The 19629-nt window shown below is 31.0% G+C and overlaps 2 protein-coding genes across 4 annotated transcripts; one reads left to right on the top strand and one right to left on the bottom strand.

The window, feature by feature from the left end:
* Positions 1-185: 185 nt before the first annotated feature.
* LOC137820849 (peroxisomal membrane protein 13) lies at positions 186-3515 on the top strand. Of its 2 annotated transcripts, none has more exons than XM_068625136.1 (5): positions 186-657; positions 1055-1279; positions 1398-1699; positions 2369-2461; positions 2943-3515. In XM_068625136.1, the coding sequence occupies exons 1-5, from the start codon at positions 639-641 to the stop codon at positions 3162-3164; spliced, it is 861 nt and encodes a 286-aa protein (XP_068481237.1). In that variant the 5' UTR covers positions 186-638; the 3' UTR covers positions 3165-3515. The 2 variants fall into 2 exon arrangements, with proteins under 2 accessions (XP_068481237.1, XP_090153445.1); XM_090297319.1 differs by having other exon boundaries at positions 454-657; positions 1042-1279.
* A 1376-nt stretch (positions 3516-4891) lies between these two features.
* On the bottom strand, positions 4892-13267 carry LOC137813336 (P-loop containing nucleoside triphosphate hydrolases superfamily protein). 2 transcript variants are annotated; one of them, XM_068615544.1, is made up of 17 exons: positions 12852-13267; positions 12661-12751; positions 12435-12553; positions 12115-12305; positions 11769-11979; positions 10892-11132; positions 10110-10501; positions 9708-9813; positions 9362-9558; positions 8787-9121; positions 8124-8223; positions 7837-8055; positions 7184-7423; positions 6833-7042; positions 6438-6707; positions 6111-6320; positions 4892-5529 (listed from the first exon to the last, which is right to left on the bottom strand). In XM_068615544.1, the coding sequence occupies exons 1-17, from the start codon at positions 13134-13136 to the stop codon at positions 5374-5376; spliced, it is 3573 nt and encodes a 1190-aa protein (XP_068471645.1). In that variant the 5' UTR covers positions 13137-13267; the 3' UTR covers positions 4892-5373. The 2 variants fall into 2 exon arrangements, with proteins under 2 accessions (XP_068471645.1, XP_068471724.1); XM_068615623.1 differs by having other exon boundaries at positions 9362-9555.
* Between the last annotated feature and the right edge of the window lie 6362 nt (positions 13268-19629).

Genomic DNA, 19629 nt, shown 5'->3' with positions numbered 1-19629 from the left:
GAAAGGTTCAGATCTCTAGTCGATGTGGGATCTCCACCAATAACTATGTTTTTAAATGAATATTTTATATTAATTTTTTAATCTAAAACATATTTTTACATCCTCCAATATATTAACAAATATTTAAAGTATTAAAGACAAAATAATTGATAAGTAAAAGCTTTAGACGAGTGAGTCAACCTTTTATAGAATTGAGAATTCACATTGTGGAAGGTTGGCTTTTTAAAAAAAGGAAGAAAAACGAAAAACACGTGCTGTTGTAAAAAAGTTGGAACAACAGAGATGAAGGTTCTTGGAATGAGTAATTAAAATTATTTTTATTGTTTATAATAAGAAAATTTGACATACTTAATAAATAAAATACTTTTTAAATTTTAATTATTTAATTAATATCCCTAATTAAATGAATCCACGCCATGGTTATTTAACATTTTACCTGTTTTGTCACAAAAAAAAACTAAATGAGGAAATGTTTTCACCGTCCTGATCCGTTCCACCAAAGATAAATCAATGGCTGAAATCGAAGTAATTAATTATTAAAACACTTTTTTGTTTAAGATATTGTTTGTACCAACGTAAACATCTAAATCGCGTTGAGTTGTTGTCTGAAGAGCTTATGCTGTTTGATTGCAATTCGCATGGAACCATCAGCTTCAGGTTCAGTTCGCAGAACCCTCGATTTTTTAAATTTGTTCTTTTTCTAATTTCGTTTATTAAAGAAAAGGGGTAATTACTATTGTTGTTGTTGTTCTAATTTTTCTTGATGAAACCAAATAAAGAAAAGGGTAACCGCAAAACTTGATCTTTTGGTGATTATTAGTGAAATTGGATTTCATAGTTTGGCATGTATTGATTCGGCAATTCTGGCGGTTCAGTCAATTACTGTGTAGTATTCTGGGCATTATCAAAATGAAGTGTGGTTTGTGTCAGTATTAGAGACAAAAGAGGTTTTGATTTGTGTTTCCTGAGTGGTGGAGGTGATGATAATGGAATTTAACTTTTCTCCCTCTTAATGGGATTTCCATTCCAACAATTTTATAGTTTTGTGTTGCAGCTCCACCTAAACCGTGGGAGAAAGTAGCAGCCTCATCTGGGCCTGCACCTTTTAAACCCCCATCAGCAGGTACCACGAGTGATGTAGTTGAGTCTTCAGGGACTGCAAAACCTGGGGAAATAGTTTCAGCTTCCAATAACACTGCAACTGTCAATAGGAATGCTCTTGGAAGACCCCTTCCCACAAGGCCTTGGGAGCAGAATTATGGAAGTACCAGCTATGGAGGTGTCTTTTTTATGTTAAATTGTTTCTGGTCTTGCATATTTGTTCTCCTATGATCCTATCCTTTTGGTTTTTCCTTGCTTTACCTATTTTTGTGAGTCGTTTCATTTGTGATTTACAGGGTATGGTTCTACAATGAATTACAATTCTGGATATGGATCCTCCTATGGTGGAGTGGGAGGGTTTAGTGGTGGTGGAGGAATGTATGGCAACGGTATCAACAGTATGTACAGGGGAGGAGGATATGGGGGGCTTTATGGGTCCTCTGGGATGTATGGAGGGGGAATGTATAATGGTGGCTTTGGTGGTGGTCCAATGGGTGGTTATGGCATGGGTGGTGGTCCTTATGGAGCTGAAGATCCCAATAATCCATATGGTGCTCCTTCACCGCCCCCAGGATTTTGGATTTCTTTCATACGTGTGGTGAGCAATATAATTTTCTGCCCAGTTTTGTTCTTTTTTTCCTTACTAATTGATTTTGGTTCTCATATTCTGGGTTACTATTACTAATTACTTGATCATAAAGTAATGTATAATTTCTTATTACTGATAATTTATTTACTATTTTTTTAATTATATGTTTGATACACATCAAATTCTCTCTCATTTCTTAATAACCTTAATTTAGTACAATGCATTTCTTTTGTATGTTATTGTACAACAAGAAGTTCAATTGGTCATTCCTGTCTGTGCTTCATTGGCGTAATAATTACTCTCACTTCAGTTCAGACTAGATGCAACAGAAACTAGGAGAATAGATGTTCCTTAAGTTTTAAGTCTTTCAGTGTTGTTCTTCGATTAAAATTGGAATTTAACATCAACAATTTGCGTAATAAAGGTCTTCATTAAAAGTCAGTGTATGTAGGTTACTGAGGTAACACTATTTTTGTCCTTAATCTTTCTTATGAAACTTCATGTTTTTAGGTGTATTTGGCCATTCAATCGGCATTCTAAAAGGGACACGTTATTTTAAATCCTTTTTTGGTGTACTCTATTCACTGTTCTCATTCTACTCCACGACCTCAACCTTTCCCCCTCCTTTGAAAATTTGCTTTGCATTATTTTATTTTATTTTTTCCCTTTAAATTGTAGATGCAAGGCGTGGTTAACTTCTTTGGTAGGATTTCAATTCTCGTAGACCAGAACACGCAGGCTTTCCATATGTTCATGACCTCACTTCTTCAGGTTTTACTTTCATCTTTTTCTTTCCATTTTGTGTTCCTTTCCTTTATTAATTTGTTAATATTATACTATAGGCTCTAATGGATGTTTGAAGATCACAAGTAATCTATAATCGCTCCTATCTTTTGAATTCTGTTAATTTGAAAAGCTTATTGGACAAAATTAAAATCAAGTTTGATCTGGCTTGTCCAGTCCAAATTCCAACTCAGTTAAAAGTTACCAAGTGATTTAATCAAAGCACAATTCGATTGATGGATGTATGTATTAGTTTTCTCACACAAATGCACTGAGTTTACCTTCTGTTACATTTAATTTAATGCATATTGCAGTTAGCCATTCTAGTTTCTATTGTTTACTTTCTTTTCACAGGGCATGTTGCCAACAATGATAGTCCATGCCAAAGATCACTGTGTTTTCTCCCCCTTTCAAATAGTATTATGAATGTTATTTTAATGCCATATATGGTTACTTGGTATCTTGACAGCTTTTTGATCGGTCTGGTGTGTTGTATGGAGAGCTAGCTAGATTTGTGCTGCGGTTGCTTGGAGTCAAATCTAAGCCCCAAAAGATTAACCATGCAGGTCCAGATGGACTTCCACTGCCTGGGCCACACAGTTCCTCTGTAAATCAGAACTATATTGAGGGAACAAAGGCTGCACCAAGTGGTTCTTGGGACAATGCATGGGAATATGATGCCAATAAATGATGAAATGAATCTGTTGTGCTGCTGATAGAGAGAATCCAAAGACAATATAAGGAATTGAGAAACAGCTGAAGCAATGCAAATGAAGATACTGAAGATGTGCAAGTCATGCTTATCCTGGAATTTTCAGTATGCTTTGGTTAGATTTGTTTGTTTTACTGGAAACGAAATACAATGGTAAAACAAACCAGTAATACATTTACCTTTAAGCATCTGCTTGGAATTTTGTGGGATACGATTTGTATAGATAGTTGTATTGCTTTGTATTTCAAATGTTGCTTAACCTATTGGGGGAGACAAATAGAAACAAGTAAATTGAGTGAAAAAAATATAAAGGCTTGTTTGACTCTTCAATTTCTGGTTTTAAAAACCGATTTCTTAAAAAATTTGCATTACTGAGCAATTAAATTTCATATAGACTTTACTAAGTTCTGACAATTGTTTCCAAAATAAGTTTTTTAGAAATATATATATATATATATATATAAACGAACAAAAAAATTATACGTTTTCTCATCTGTTTTTTTAAGCATCATGTTCAAGTGTTTAAGAAACATCTTATTAGAAAATACAAATGTTCTTGAGGCTCAAAAACTTATAAGTATATCGGGACAATCAAATATAAGAAAGAATATACATTGTTTTTGGGTTACCTTGTATTGTTCTTCCTAAACATTGTTGTTTTCTTGGGTCTAAATAAATGCTAGAAGCATAAAGCTTGTTTTCCCCGACTCTGTAGAAATAGTAAAACCCCATCAAAGGTGATGCTACACCTTCTGAACAATATAGACCAACAGTAATCGCATTACCTTCAACAAATTATGTTTTAAACCTTTGTTAAACACCATCCTTAAATAACACTGTAAAGTTGTTTTAAAGAAGAGTGGAAATAAATGTCAAATGGTAAAACTGTTTCAAATAGCATGTGTGTATTGTTTATAAATAAGTACTTATCTAATAAAATAAGCATATTCTTTGTTCTATTTCTTTGTCTAATCTGCTTATTTTAAAATAAACAAATTTTATCTTCTTAAATAAGTGATTATTTTAAGAAGTACTTATTTTAAGTTATTTTATTTCAATTTCTATGTAATTCTTTAAAATTTCTATCTATTTTAATTTACTCTTTTAAATTGAATTCAATGTCAATAACTAAAATATTATTTAAATTAATTATTATCAATTTAAAATATAACTAATAGACTCAAAAACATTTATTTATTATATTTGTATATAAAATAAACATTTATGTAAAAAAATTTAAATATGAAACTTATACATTTTACAAGTTAAAATAGTAGTTTGTCTTAAATTTTGACAAATCATTTCAACTGACTGACAACTCCACAAGAAACTTCTAAAATATAAAAAAAAAAAATCTCCTTCTAAAAGGTTATCTTCATAGTAAATTTTAAAAAAAAAGTTCCCAAACAACAAAAATTTAAAATAACCTGAATACTAACTTTCAAGAGTCTGCTTCCGGGTTGTCGCAGAAACAAATTGGCATTTGAATGGAATTCTATAACATTATGTTGTCTCAGATTTTCATATTTAACTAGTTCTTTCAAATATCCTTAAATAAAAATAATAAATAACACATTTAATATTTTTATGTTTTAGGCACTACATAACTTGTAATGTATATTTCTTCCTAAAATTTGACTTCTAAATAATACGTAATTCAAAGATAAACAGTAGAAGCTTCCAGCACTAAATAAGCAGAGCAGAGGTAATAGAACAATAGAAATTAATTTTCCAAGGAATTTGAAATAATTTTACAGAAGCACAACTGTCAAAGTAACTCCTCGCACAAAATTGATATTCGTACTAACTAGTAGTAACTAACAAAACACGCAAAACAAATTTATCTAATAATTCACCTCTTTTTTGCTCAATAATTGACACTAGCAGGACAAAATTTATAGTAATACATGTACTTGCAACATGCGATTTCTAAGCCGGGATAACCGATTTCCGACTCAACCAATTTTATCTATCAATGTTGTCATTAATTCCTGAGATCCATAGCACCATTTCCAAAACAATCTACATGATGCTGAATACGTGAAATTTGTTCTCTTTAATTCCATAATTCACGTAGATCCAACCGCATGAACCTTTCATTTCATGTTTCTCTTTTGTGACAGTTCCAAGTCACCAAAATTCATTTACCTCAACAATTTCAGAACGAAATCTAGTAGTAAATGTAAACCTATGCTTTCCGAATTCTCTTGTTCTGCTTGCCTTCTGCCCGGTATTTCCCACGTCTTTCCTCTCTCCGGCGTTTCTTCAACAACTGCTCATCTTTTGCTCTCTCTGCTTCAAGTTCTTTCCTTTTCTTCTCTTCCTTAAACTTTCGCTTTTTCATCTGCAAGGGGCTCAGAAAATAGAGTATGTCAAAAGACATGCAACAGCAGTGCTTTAAAAAAAATGTGCTCCATCATAACAATGTCACTTATTATGAATGGTATTGCTAAAGAACTCCAGAATAAAAGACTCTAGATACCATGAAATTACAACTTAGTCAACTGGGAATCAATTTCTCAAAAAGTCAGTAAAAAGGGTTAGTAATTAAGACCCATTAACCATTGATACCTTGAGGCAAGAAAAGGAAAAGTGAAAAACCATCAAGAGGACAGTAGCCATTAAAGCACTGAAATTTGGTGAGTTAGGAATATAACCCAGTATATCCAGAGGACAGTAGCCATTAATTAAGCTACAAAATCATTGGCTAGTGAAGGCCTTCTTTGAATTTGAGTGAACTAAAGGGAAAATCTACTGTGTTTGAAGTTAATTCATCCTCAATTTTAAAAGACTTCGCATCCAATAAAATGGAACAAAAATACTTTTTAGCAATGGAGTATAGTCCCAAGCCAGTTGCACAGTCTGCTTGGAAATCTTGATAGAAATTCAAATAAAGTTGAACAAACAATCAGCTGCCATACTTACCTTCTCATTATTTATTAACTGGAGATGTTGAACAAGAGCATGAACTTTGCGCTCTCGAGGTTCCATGACAACACCCCTTCCCCTTCTCTCTTCAAGTAAGGGCTTCTTTCGCTTGGGTATATCCTTGGGTTTTGAGGCAAAGGGAAGACTTGCTTGAAGAGACTTGGGAATTACCAATGGATTGAACTTTCTAGGTTTTCTTTCAATTTTCTGGCAGAAGATGAGAATGAAAATAAGTAGACAAACTACAAACCATAAGGGAGAAGAAACGTCTCAATGCACAGCAGGAAGGGAAAGCATCCATTAGTATCAAACTAGAACATGTACCTTGTAAAGTGAATCTTTATTTACAGGAACAGGAAGATTGTGTTCTCTTCTCAATTCTGCAACGGTCCTCATTCCTTTCCAGGTCTTTTCACGAGGCTGTAATGCAGTTGTCAATGGATTATAAAACTGAGGGACTTCAACTTGAGTCCATGCACGCAGGAAAACAATGTCACTCATCAGGATTTTATCTTCAAAAGTGCACCTAGCAATTCCTTCTTTAGTTTGCCCACCATTCCTTTTTGCTTGATTACCTATTTCTTCTTTTGCGACCTGCCAGATTAATAAATAACTTAGGATAAAATAGATGGTAAGTTATACGTATCCAACTGCTGTAACTACCAAAACAAACCATCAGTATAATGTACGTCACTAACTCAATGTGACAATTCACAGACCTTCTTGACCTGCCCCCTAATCCCACTGACTGTTCGAATAGCTGCACCTTCAAACCGAGCTACTTCAAGATCTGAAGTAAACATATCCTTGATAAGTGCTGTCTTCTTGAATATCTTGCATGGATAACCAACCAATTTGATTTTCTTCGCTATCCTTGCTGCATGATTAAACTCAAGCACAACTGCAGTGGCAGTAATCCTAAATGTTGCCTGATAAACATAAAACATCCTCTCAGGCACTAAGCAAAACAATAACACAGAAAAAAAAAAGGAATAAACTAGTAAAGATCCCATGATTTGACAAGACTTTAAAGAAGGATTATTTAACAGAAAGGAATGTAAGCACCAGACCTGATTGTTTGATAAATTCTGAACAGCTACAACCCCAGTGTTGGGAGGAGCAAGAGGGCCCCAAAACATAGCAAGGCAATGCATGTGTTCCGGAGTGTACTTAAGCATTCGATGCCTTCCATTGCTATCCTCAATGGCATAAACTGGGGTTGTCTGGTAACGCCTCCATCCTACAGATACAATAATTGGATCTCTAGTCTTCAAAACTTTCTTGTGCCACCTGTGCCGCTTTAACCTTGTCTGGAAACAAATAGAAAACAAATCTCAAAATTCAAATTTCAGTCAACTTTTAAAACTGAACTCAAGGCTGCTATTTAAATGTTTTAGAAGCCAAACTTTCATTTTCTTCTACACAAACAGATTTTTGCATTCCTTTCCTCGCATATAGGAGGTCCATGTTACCATCTTAGTAAACAGCTATAAATAGTCACTATTTCAAATATAAATAATACACAATACATTCATTTTAATATTTTACAAAGTTTTTTTATGGTCACACGTGACTTGTCCTAGGATTATTGCATTAAACAATCTGGACAAATAGAAATCCCAACCAATTTACTTTTAAAGAAAATATTAGTTTTATTGACCTTAAAATGTTAATAACACTTGTGAACTTAAACATTATAAGGAATTATGCTTTAAACACAGACCTGCATATATCCAACATTTTCCTCCCCTATACCAACCCCTCCAACCAATATTGGATGGTAGGGATCAAAGTGTTCAACCATCTCACAAGGAACATCGTCAACCTCCAACCTTAGGTATGTCCCTGTTCGGAAGCCTTCTATCTCCAATCGGGTATCTTCATCAAGATCATTGAGTTCAGCTATATTCCTTTGTTTCTGGAGTTCGATCTCCTCCTTCAACTGGGAAAAAACAACACGTATTAGCCATAATAGAATGTGGTAGTTGACACCTAATGTTTGCAATTTACCTTGTCAAAATAGCTACTTTCATTAGCTTGACCACGCTGGAACTTGTGTTCACTTTCATTACCAGTGTCTTCCTCTGGTGACCCAGGGTCCTCATCAAATGTAAATAACGGAATTAAGGTAACAAAATACAGTACCATATTGCACCCAACAATTTGCTAAAGTCAGCATCACACATTAGACTAATGAGTCAGTGTCTTCACATTTCACATCATTATCATACCAATGCCTGAGACATTAGATCCATATCATTACCCAAAAGTTTAGGGCAAAGGGCCTTGATGAAGTTTTCTATGTGGACCATTCATCACTGATTTGGATTGGACCCTTATTCATGTGAAAGACATCAAGTTTTGGCAGGGATGGAAGTGGACCATAACCCAAAGAGGCTCCACCATTAGGACAATTGTAAGACAGCATTATTAAAGTATGGCATAAATTGGTAATCTATTTTCTAGTCCTATGGAATTTTTATTTCGTGACTGTGCATGTTGGTGGAAGGGTTGTTAACCTTTGAATAAGACAAGCTATGTATGGAATTTAAAGATATGATTCTACCAAAATCAACCTTAAAGTTATAAATGAACTTTTTCAGATGAGGGTGTGGATTAATAGAAGTAACTGTTCATGTTCAATAAGTATATATGGAGAGAAAAAAAGGATATTGAGAATCAAATTTTGCACGGAGAGCACGTTTCTTAAGCCTCCGCTCCTCAGCTTCCAATTCATCTCCCTTGAGTGTTGTTGCAGCATCATCTGTTCGATAATTCTCATGTTTTTCTCCTGTTTCCAAATCTTCAAAGTCACCATAGACATCATCATTTTCTCCTTCAGTATTAGCTGATTGTAATGCATTTCTGAGTGCAGCTTTTGCCAAATTGCCAGACACAAAGCGGTTCCGAATCTCCTCATCCCATCTCTGATTCACAAATTGTGCACACTTGGAACAATCCTCAGTGTTGACCACTCCATCATCATCCAATCCATCTCTCATGTTTTGCTATATATTTTGAAGACAAAAGGCACAAACACAATTGCTTAGTTCATGTAGCAAACAATAACATACTTTGAGGGCTAACAAAGTAACAAATTTAAAAAAGGGTTTTTAAGAAATACCAACATGTACATTTCAAATGTGGTGTTTCTAAAAATCGTTAAAGGAAAAAACATTGCTAGACAGGCAAGCAATAATTAAATGAGCAATTTGGTACATGTCCTGACAAGGTAGTAACGGACAAACCTTTTTCAGTTCTTCTATGGGCTTAAAAAAGTCATCATCACTTTCCTCGTCTCCACTATTATCATTCTGTGTGTTTGTAGTGATTGAATTATTAGTAGATTCCCCATACACAAGTTGCATCAAGCCAGGAACTTTCCGTGAGAGAGTTCTTTCTGCCAAAGACTCCTTCCACTTGGAAACATTACCCATGCCATCTTCTATGAGAAAATGAAGAGAAGTCAGAAAAGATATAAAGACTCTAGTTTCAGTAACAAGTTACTGATTTATAGCAATTAATATCAGATACAATATAGCCAGACAAGAACAGAAGACATAAATCTTAACAATAACATGAGGAAAACTGCACCATTTGTGTCAATGTTATCATCTTCCGCCTCTTCTTCTGAAGATTCTGAATCAGAAGATGCAATATCATCATCACTGGCAACACCATCCTCGTCTCCTTCTGAATCCTATCAACAAAATCAGTTTGAAATTGAGTGTCACAATAGAGCATTTTCAATGCAAATTGACATACATATCACATGAAACAAAAGGGAAAATAATTATATTCAAACAGCAGTCAGTAATTCAATGAGTTTTAGCTTGGATAACAATTCAGTATAATATAAGCCTGACCTCATATAAACAAGATACGTAGGAATTAGAAAAATGAAAAAGGAATGACAGTAACACAATCTATGATATTTCCCTTATGTGAGGCATGAGTTGTGTGACCAAAAAACAAACAAAATTGCTTAAAGCTTACCATCACATCACTTTGATCAGTATCATTTCCAAATATTGCTCTCCGCCTTCGTCTTCCATCATGAAACTCAATATGTTCTTGTATTTGGTCTCCATTCAAAGAATTACTATTTGGTGAATCTTCATCGTCAGAACCAGAAGCTTCACTTTCTTTCAAGGTGTCCTCTTCATCCTGATCAGATGATTCTGAACCATCCAAATCCTTTGAGTTTATAACAGCCTCAGTCTGTTCTACATCATTGTTTGTGCCATGTGCATCAGCGAGAGCTTCTGATGATACTTTAGGCTTTTCACCAAAAAGACTGATAAAGCTGTTCTCCAGCTTTTCATTGATAGAGTATTTGGTATTCTGTAGTGATTTCACCAAAACCTCTCCTACATCTCTGTCCTTTCCTGTCAAAAGCATATGAGATAAAAGTTTAATAAATAAACTGTTCAAAACAAGGAAGAAATCAGAAAAGTGAAACAAAAACACTATTGAGTTATGCACAATATAACCTGAAAGTATAATGAGTAATTGTGTTAAAATGATGCAGGTAAAAAACAAGTACCATGGATAACTGGTGTCATATGATATGATCGCAATAAGATATAATGATAAAAGTTACAAACCAGCAGAATACCTCAACTTTCTATCAAAGGAACCGCCACCATATGATCGTAATATGATTTCACAGACAATGATAAAATAATCAAAATATATTTATTCTTCCACCATATGACCACAATATGATTTAATGAACAGGGATGAAATACATGAAGGAAAGGAAACTAACAAGAGACCTTTGCTTGTCATAGCAGAGTTTTCACCATCAACTTTTGAGAATTGAACAAGGTGGTCGTTAATATTTATGTATACAGCATCTTTGTCATACAAAAGATCCCCAAGTCCAGACATAGGAGCATAGAATAATCTTTCCTTATCCCGCAGTCCTTTCTTTTTTGCAGCAGATGGAAGAGGACAAGGATCGGGTAAAGCAGTAATACAAGTTAAGCTATAATCACCCACTCCTGCTATGTGTACCTGATTTCCAAAATCCAAAACACTGGTTAGACTACCAATATTTGAGGGCACGTAAACATAATACTTCAATTACCATCTCATAACTGTATTTCTCTAAACAGATAGTTTAAGTTGATCAAACACTTCTAGCATGCACCAAACTAAAACAGTGAACCCAGTGACTAACTGAATTCCTTTTTATGTAATATATACATTCAAATCTCTTGTGGAGAAGGAAGGAGATTTTTCAGCAGGGGGAATGGTTAATATAGTGTATAAGTAGAAAATAAATAGTAATTAGTAGTTTGAAAAACATTTATAAAATAAATGAAGATATTTTGAAATTAAATTTAAGCAAAATTAGCATGAAATTTTAGATACACAGATATTAGGATTTAAGATCACAGTTACATTTTAATTATTTATCCCCTTCAGCTAATTGGTTACAATCAGTATACTGAAATCAAACCAACAGATAAAGCATGAATTTGTTCATGTCAAGGCAAGATAACAGTGCGAACTTTGAGCTAACCATGAGATGAGGAACCATCTTAAGTATCAATCGAGGACACTATGTGCACTCTACCAAAAAGCGCTAGATTCTAATGAATTTAGTTTCAGGAAAAGAAAATAATATACTTGAACTGCTAAACACACCTTATTGCCCTTTTTCAAATTACATCCTCTAAGATAACCATAAAGGGTGACTTTTCTATCACATTTATCATTAGAGTGCACTTTTTCAGGAGGAGTGATGTCTTCAAAACGATCAACTAAAACATAAGGGTGGGAAGTTCGCCAAGATAAAGGATGAAACTTCATGACTGAAATAAATCGAGCAAGATTGTGAACTTCCCGCTTAACATACCTATTAAATTAAGGAAAGTCAGTATTTAAAAGAAAAAACTACTAACAAGGCCTAGTAAACACTATTAAGCATTAAAATGCAGAAGTAAAAGAAGAAATTGTATAGTAACAAAACAGATTTCTTCTAACAACTTACTTTCCATGAATTAGGCCTGATAAGTAAAATAGTTTAGCGCCATCATATATCTCTGTCCAAAACCGGTGTTTAAGTCTTTGTTTTGTTTTCCTCAGCTTTTTCACATCCTTGAATTTATCAAGATGGGTGAGAACGCCCATGACCTTTGGGAACCCATGAACTTGCAATATATTTAGGAACTCAAAGGTTTCCTACAAAAAAAGTAAATATAAAAAAACATCATCCTTATTTTATAAAACGATGCCAAACCAAATTCATCAAAATCACACAATAGCACCACTACACGTGGACAACCCTATCGTCATTCACAAACAACTCACCATTTCAAACCCATAACTCCCATCTATGAGAAGAAGCGCTAGATCAGCAAACTTCGCCGCGTCTATCATGCCATTGATATCATTCGGACATTCCACAAACTGCACCCGCCTTTGCTTTCCTGACAGGTGAAACAAAAAAACACCGTTAACTAAGTGCAGAGAAATAGTGAAACACACACAAGTAAAGGTACAGATAGAAGCAATGTAGATAAAAATAATCCCAGACCTGACACAATAGTAATTGGACCTCGAACATCGGGCAAATTATGTTTCGTGTAATGTTTAACCAAAGATTTAATCAGAAGTGACTTCCCAACCTGAAATCAAACCAAACACACCAATCAATACAGGATTGATATATGATGCAAGCACAAAGTTGAGTTAAATTATAGTGAAATAGAAGAGAACAATAAGCACCTGAGGAGGACCCTGCACGACGACGACGTATGGTGCGACTTCGCCGTAGGAGCGGTCAATGATGGGAGCGTGAAGGCGGCGCTGCTCTTTCTCGACGGTACGTGATTGCAACCGCTTGGCTTTGTTGGAGGAAGAAAAGGCGAATGCCTTAGGGTTTTGGTGTTTCTGATCCTCTCCTCCGTCATCCTGATTCTGCTTCTTCTTACTCTTCTTCTTGGCGGATTTGGAACCGGATTGGCGGGTCCTGTGAGCCCTGTTGGATTGATCGGCGTCGTTGACGGCCATTGAAAGAGGTGGCCGAACTCTGCCACCACTGTCTGGTGAGGTTTAGGGTTTATCGGCTTCGATTTTAGAACGATAATGGCGGCCACGTTGTACAATGCACGAAAACCTACTCGTTGTTTTTATCTTTATTTGATTAATTTAAATACTGTGATTACCTTTATCTTCACAAAATAAAAAAAAAAATACAAATCTCACTTTTTAGTCAATGAGAACGCAATAAAATTTGGTAATGTCAATAACAAATATTGTTGTTAAATTATTTATTTATATATATATAGTTTTTTAATTTAATATTTTTTCAATACAAAAGTATGATAAATTAAATTCACAATAGATTTTTGTGATAAAATTGATTAAATTTTTATATCTTTTATGTAGAAAAAATATTCTTTAGAATTATAAATACTAAATTGTAAAATTTATTATTTCTTTTATTAATTATATTTTAAAACAATGATGGTGTGTATAAGTAAGGAGAAATAATTTTAAATTTGTATAAGTAATTTTGAGTAAGAATTAACATGTGCAAGTGATCATGAAGATTCATAGAAATTATATATTTAGTACGTACATGTTTACCTTTATTAAAATTTTACTATCTAATATTTGTAATGATTATTACAAATTTACTTTCTAATCTATATATATATAAAAAGATTTTCCATTATAACTAATTTTTTATACACAAATTTGTTTATATTTTATCTTTATTAATATTTTATTTTATTATTTTATTTTTTATATTTTAATTATTTCCTATCTTTTAAATATTTATTAAATAACTAATTATTTTTATAGTTAATTAAAAATTGTTTTTTTATTTTTAAAATTAATATACTGTCATTTGTAAAAAACAGTTATGTAAAAAATCATTTTTTTTTATATATTCTATCTCTCTTGTAAATTATAGTTTTTTATCCTTTCTTATCATTTGGTTTAGTTCTTCCCTATCATTTAATTTAATTGTTATCTTTCTTATCATTTAGTTTTTTCAAATATTATGAATTTAAATAGATATGTATTTAAATATTAAACATAAATATATATATTTATACTTATATATATAAAAAAGAGATTTTTCTGACTTTGAAATATTTTCTTATTTTATTCTTATATTAAAATTTAATTTAATTATTATATTATTTACATTACGTCATTTTCTATTTTTTCTATAACATATTAAAACAGTTAGTAGATTTAAAAGTAGAATAAATTTTTTTTAACTTAAATTTTTTAAATATATATTCATTTCTTCAATTTTCATATGATTGTTGCTTTCCAAATTGAATTTTTTAATTTATTTTATTTTAACACGGTTCTTTCTCTCTTCGCTCTTTCTCACTTTATATCTCTTATTCTTCAAAACTCTTGAAACTCAATAACATAGCTCTCATGTTCTTTGTGTCTCTCATGCTCTCTGTGTCTCTCATACATACAGATACACATAAATATATATTTTATTTAAATAAATATAAATATACACATAATAATAGTAAAACTAAAAAATAAACAATGTGAATGTGTTCGGACATCTTGTAATATTATAAAGAGTATAGAGAATTTATTTATTTTCACATGGAAGTATATGAAAGTCTTCAATGACATCATTTTGTATTATTGATTTATCCTAATAAACATTTATTTTGCTTTTTTCAACAACAAATCTAAAATCAATTTGTTACATTTTTAAATTCTGCAATGTACTAAACTTAATTAACTATTAAAATAAAAAACCATAAAGACTAAGTATACAAAACTAAACTTAGAGGAATAATCTTTTATCTTAGTCTTGCCCTCCGTTGTTTAATCAAGACAATAAAATAAATTCACTAAGTGGTTGGAAAATAAAAATAATAGGGATGGGGAAATGATTTACATATTTCCTAAACAGCATTTTGAAATTTTTCATCACTTTGTTAACTTTGTCTCCGTATGTTAAAATATATAATTTTGTATAGAAATATTTTATAAAATATTTTTTAACTTTGGAAATATCTCTAAAATACAAGGAGGTACTATATTTTAACTGATTTTTTAATTTATTTTTTTATATCCAAAGTTGTTTTCTTTCTATTGATTTTTTTTTCAACAAGTTATTTCTAGTTTTCTCTTTTAATTAGCATAACATTTTAAAAATTACTAGAATGGACCAAAAAATATATTTACAACTATAAGTGGGTTGTGTTTCGTAGGCACAACTTCATTTAGAATAAGTTGTCATGGTAGAGCATGACTTGAGGATGATGTAAGTAAAAGGCAAAAGTCGTGTTAGATTGCACGACTTAGTATAATTTATTTTGGCTAAAAAATTGTGTTTAATGTTCAAGACTTTAATTAAGGTGTAATGTATGATTTTCATAAAAGTTGTGTGGGCATGGCACAACTTTAGTGCAAAATAAAATAATTGAAGTTGTGCAAATGTTTTCATAGGTGTGACAACTCCACTTGTTTTTGTTAAGAAATGAAGTCGTGTTACACCTATATGACTCAAATTTGATTTATTTTTTTTTTTGCGTCCTTGCAGCACCCACCTATGCCTCGGTGTTGGCTGACATGGCAAACACAAATAACACATTGGATGCGACCATTGCTGACGTAGAGAAAATTGATGAGTTACTCTCACACCCTGAAGTGTCAAACTTTTTTGTGCACACGATGTTGAACATGGAGAAGAAGCAAAAGGTAGTGGATGATGGTTGAGTCCTCATGGTTCCAACCCCACACCAAAAACTTCCTCTACATCGTAGTGGATTAACAAGATAATAAAGGAGTTTAACTTGGTGTATAACAAGTTCATCAACATGAAATTCGTGTTTATGTCTTAAGTTGTTTTCACATTAATTTCATCTCGTAGCTCCACTTCTTGATGACAATCCAATCACATCATTAAACCTATCCAACAAACCCTATTAACGTATTTTAGATTGTGTTACAGCAAAAGAAACCATAAAACACATGTCATAACTCATTTACTTCCTTTGACCATTGAGTTGAAAGAATACATTATTTGGGTATGTATTTGAAGATTTGTTTCATTGCAAACAAGTACAATTATATTTAGTATTGTTGGGAATATCAAAATGGTTTTTATAAATTTTAAGCATTTATTAAAAAAATATTTATACTTTGAGTTAATAGTTTATTTTAGTTACAACATATTTCAAGGTTTGACATGTTTGGTGAAGATAAAAACCAATTCCCTCATTTATCTACAAATTGTATAAAAACTCTTCTCTTCCTTATATCCATGTCTTTCTTACTTTTTTTCCTTTATTACATATATGCATGCACATATTAAAAATGACTTCGAAATTAACAAGGACAACTTCATATGTAAAGAAGTTGTGACACTTGATGACATTACATGTGATGAAATTGTGGGACTAAATCACAATTTTGTCGTTGTAGGACACAATGATTTTGTGTAGGTGTAACATGATTTCAATGTAAAACAAAAAAACAACTCAAGATGTTACACATATGTATGATTTTAGTTGTTTTTGTTTTACTCTAAAGTTTACACCCACACAATTTATATGAAAATACATTGACCTCAAATTACATCTTAATTGAAGTTGTGGACATGGAACATGATTTTTAACTAGAAAAAAATACACTGAAGTTGTGCAAAATTAGCACGACTTCTATTTTTGTCTTAGGTCTCACCTTAAGTCGTGTTTTACCATGACAACTTCTAAATGAAGTTGTGCTTACAAGTCATAACTTTCCCATAGTCGTAAATAGTTTTTGTTATCCATTATGATAATTTTCAAAACAAAATTATTTTTTTTAAAAGATAATTAATTTTTATAATTATTATCTATAAGTTTTGGAAATTTCAAAGGTTTTTTTAGATTTTATTATTCTTTTAAGTGTTAAAAGAGTATATTTTGTTAATCTTATAATCACATTACAAACCAATCATAACTATATTTCATTGTGATATTTATCATATTTAACATTTTTTCTAGTTTGTCAAACAATAAAATTAAAAGTGTAAACACAATGTCATGAAAATTTCCTCTATGATTGTTTCAATTGACCAAAATTAAAAATTTCATTTATCACTTTTCAACTCTCATCAATAAAGTGTCAATTGAGTAAGTATGACCTTGAAAAATATTTGTTGTTCAAACATCACAAACTAAACAGATTTTAAGAGTATTTTTTTACATATTTTTCTTAACTTTATCCATTATTTTAACGTATTTTTTTTTCTACATCTGCCACGATATTTCTACGTCTCATTTTAAATTTAAATTCTACTTAGAATACAAAAATATAACTAATTTTAATACGTAACAAACTTTTGTGATAGTTTATTATTGTTGAAAACGATAGATTAAGAAATGATTACCTAAATTTGGGAATTTCAAATTCACATTAATGTAAGAAGTTAAGATTCTTTATACTTTTAAATTTAATTATCTTATTTTTGTATTTGGTTGAAGGGTTATTAGCTTAGCTAGTATTGAAACATCTATTTTGAAGTCGTGCATTTTCAACTAGATATCATTTTATTATTGATCTCGTGAAGATCTCTTAAAATATAATGAATTATAGTTCATTTTTATTAAAATGATTAAAGTTATTTCATTATTATATGAAAGTAATTTCCAACATTATGTTTTTCTTTTATCAAAGAAAGGCTAATTTTAAGCATGATTTTTTTTTTATGTTATCTAAAAGTTTTTTATATTAATGTTAGTTGAAGTTGTAGTTATTTCTTAATTGATGATAGTTAGAATTTTCTCAACTTAAATTCCTCTCACATTAATATAATTTATATTTTGTTTGACATTATTAATTAGTTGTAGGTTATCATTATTTCACGGTCAATATTAATCATGATTTTCTTGATAATTATAAGCAATCTTTTTTTTTTCAGTGGGTGTCAACTTTATTTTACTCTCGTAATTATTGTTTTTTTTAATATTTATATTAGTTGGTTTTAATAGACAACACTAATGTTTTTGTTGTTAAAAGTTAGTTGGTTAAATTATTTTTGTAGTATCGATTGAGAACTTTTTTGATCAATTTTAGCTTGAATTTTTTTGTTCTTAGTGTCAATTAAGAAGATTTTTCAATCAACATTTGAGAAGTAAAAAAAAAAAAGAAACTCAACAAAGATTAAAGAAAAAACTCTTATTAATATTAGCTTGAAAAATTGATATCAACGTGAACTGAAAATATCATTTGTCCATATTAATTATCATCGATTAAGAAAATGAAATTTTCACTAACTTCAATCGAAAAATAATATTAAATATTATTTGATATTTAAATGATTTATTATGTTGGGTGACAATTATAATACTCCATTCAAATTTTAAAATAAACTATTAAAAATATGAATTTTCTTAATCAAACAGAATATTCAAAAAATTAAATAATTTTGTAGAATAAAAAAACTATTCAACTTAAATGTACTTAAAATTGTTTTGAAAATGATGACTAGTCTTTTTTTTTTTTATGTAAATGAAAGGTAAAAATAATAAAAATGAAGCTTGTTTCTCGTGACATTTTCGCAAATTCTCCATGCACCTCTTTCTCTTGCATATATATATATATATTAATTTCAATAATATACAACGAAGAACATTAGATGTTTTTCTTCATTTTCAAGTGGTGGTTTAAGATTTACGTGATTGATAGTGAATATTAGTAATTAAAATAAGTTTTGTAATATTTTTAATGATAATATTTATGTTTTCATTCGCTTATTTTATTTTTATGTTTTTTGGAAGTCAAAAAATTCCAAACAAAAATTAACAATATGTAAAATTAGAATATAAAACTAAAAAAAATTATTATCATAAAGGGAAATGTGAATACAATAAATTCGTCAACTCTCTTACACACGCTTAAATGATAAAATTGCTATCTCAAACACTCCAACATAAGAATAATGAAAATGTTACAAACTAGAAGGGAGATATGAGGAGTACAACTGAGGTTATTTAAAAAATGAAATTATGCTTCATTTAGAATTATTTAAAATTTTAAAAATAAATTTAAAACAAACTTAAAGAAAGAGATGGATGAAGAATTTATCTATATTTTTATCGTCAATAATTTTTTTGACAAAGTGCTTTAGAAAAACTCACTTGTCTATGAATAATGTTTGATTACTGCTATAAACAATTTATATGTTAGAAAAGTCTTCACCAAATAATGAAAGTCAAATGATAAAACATATACAAAACAACAACAATGATAAAAAAAAATATACAAGACAACATTGTGGTTATAAATAAATAGTAGAAAAAGAACCAAATTTAAAATGATTAACGACATTTTATTTGCCTCCACATAAAAAATTCAACAAAAATTCCACTACTAATAAGATTATACGTTGTTTCAGCCAAACTAAGAAAATTATTGCCTCCACAAGTTTTCTTAAAAAAATTGGAAAATTTTGATATTGCAAGTCTTATGGACAAACTTGAAAATTTCTCTCCTTATTGATATTATATATTTCTTAAATAACTTA

The sequence above is a fragment of the Phaseolus vulgaris genome, chromosome 11, assembly GCF_051622355.1.
Source record: "Phaseolus vulgaris cultivar YP4 chromosome 11, ASM5162235v1, whole genome shotgun sequence".
NCBI lineage: Eukaryota > Viridiplantae > Streptophyta > Magnoliopsida > Fabales > Fabaceae > Phaseolus > Phaseolus vulgaris.
The sequence above is the reverse complement of the archived record's forward strand: the minus strand, read 5'-3'. Positions and strand labels throughout refer to the sequence as shown.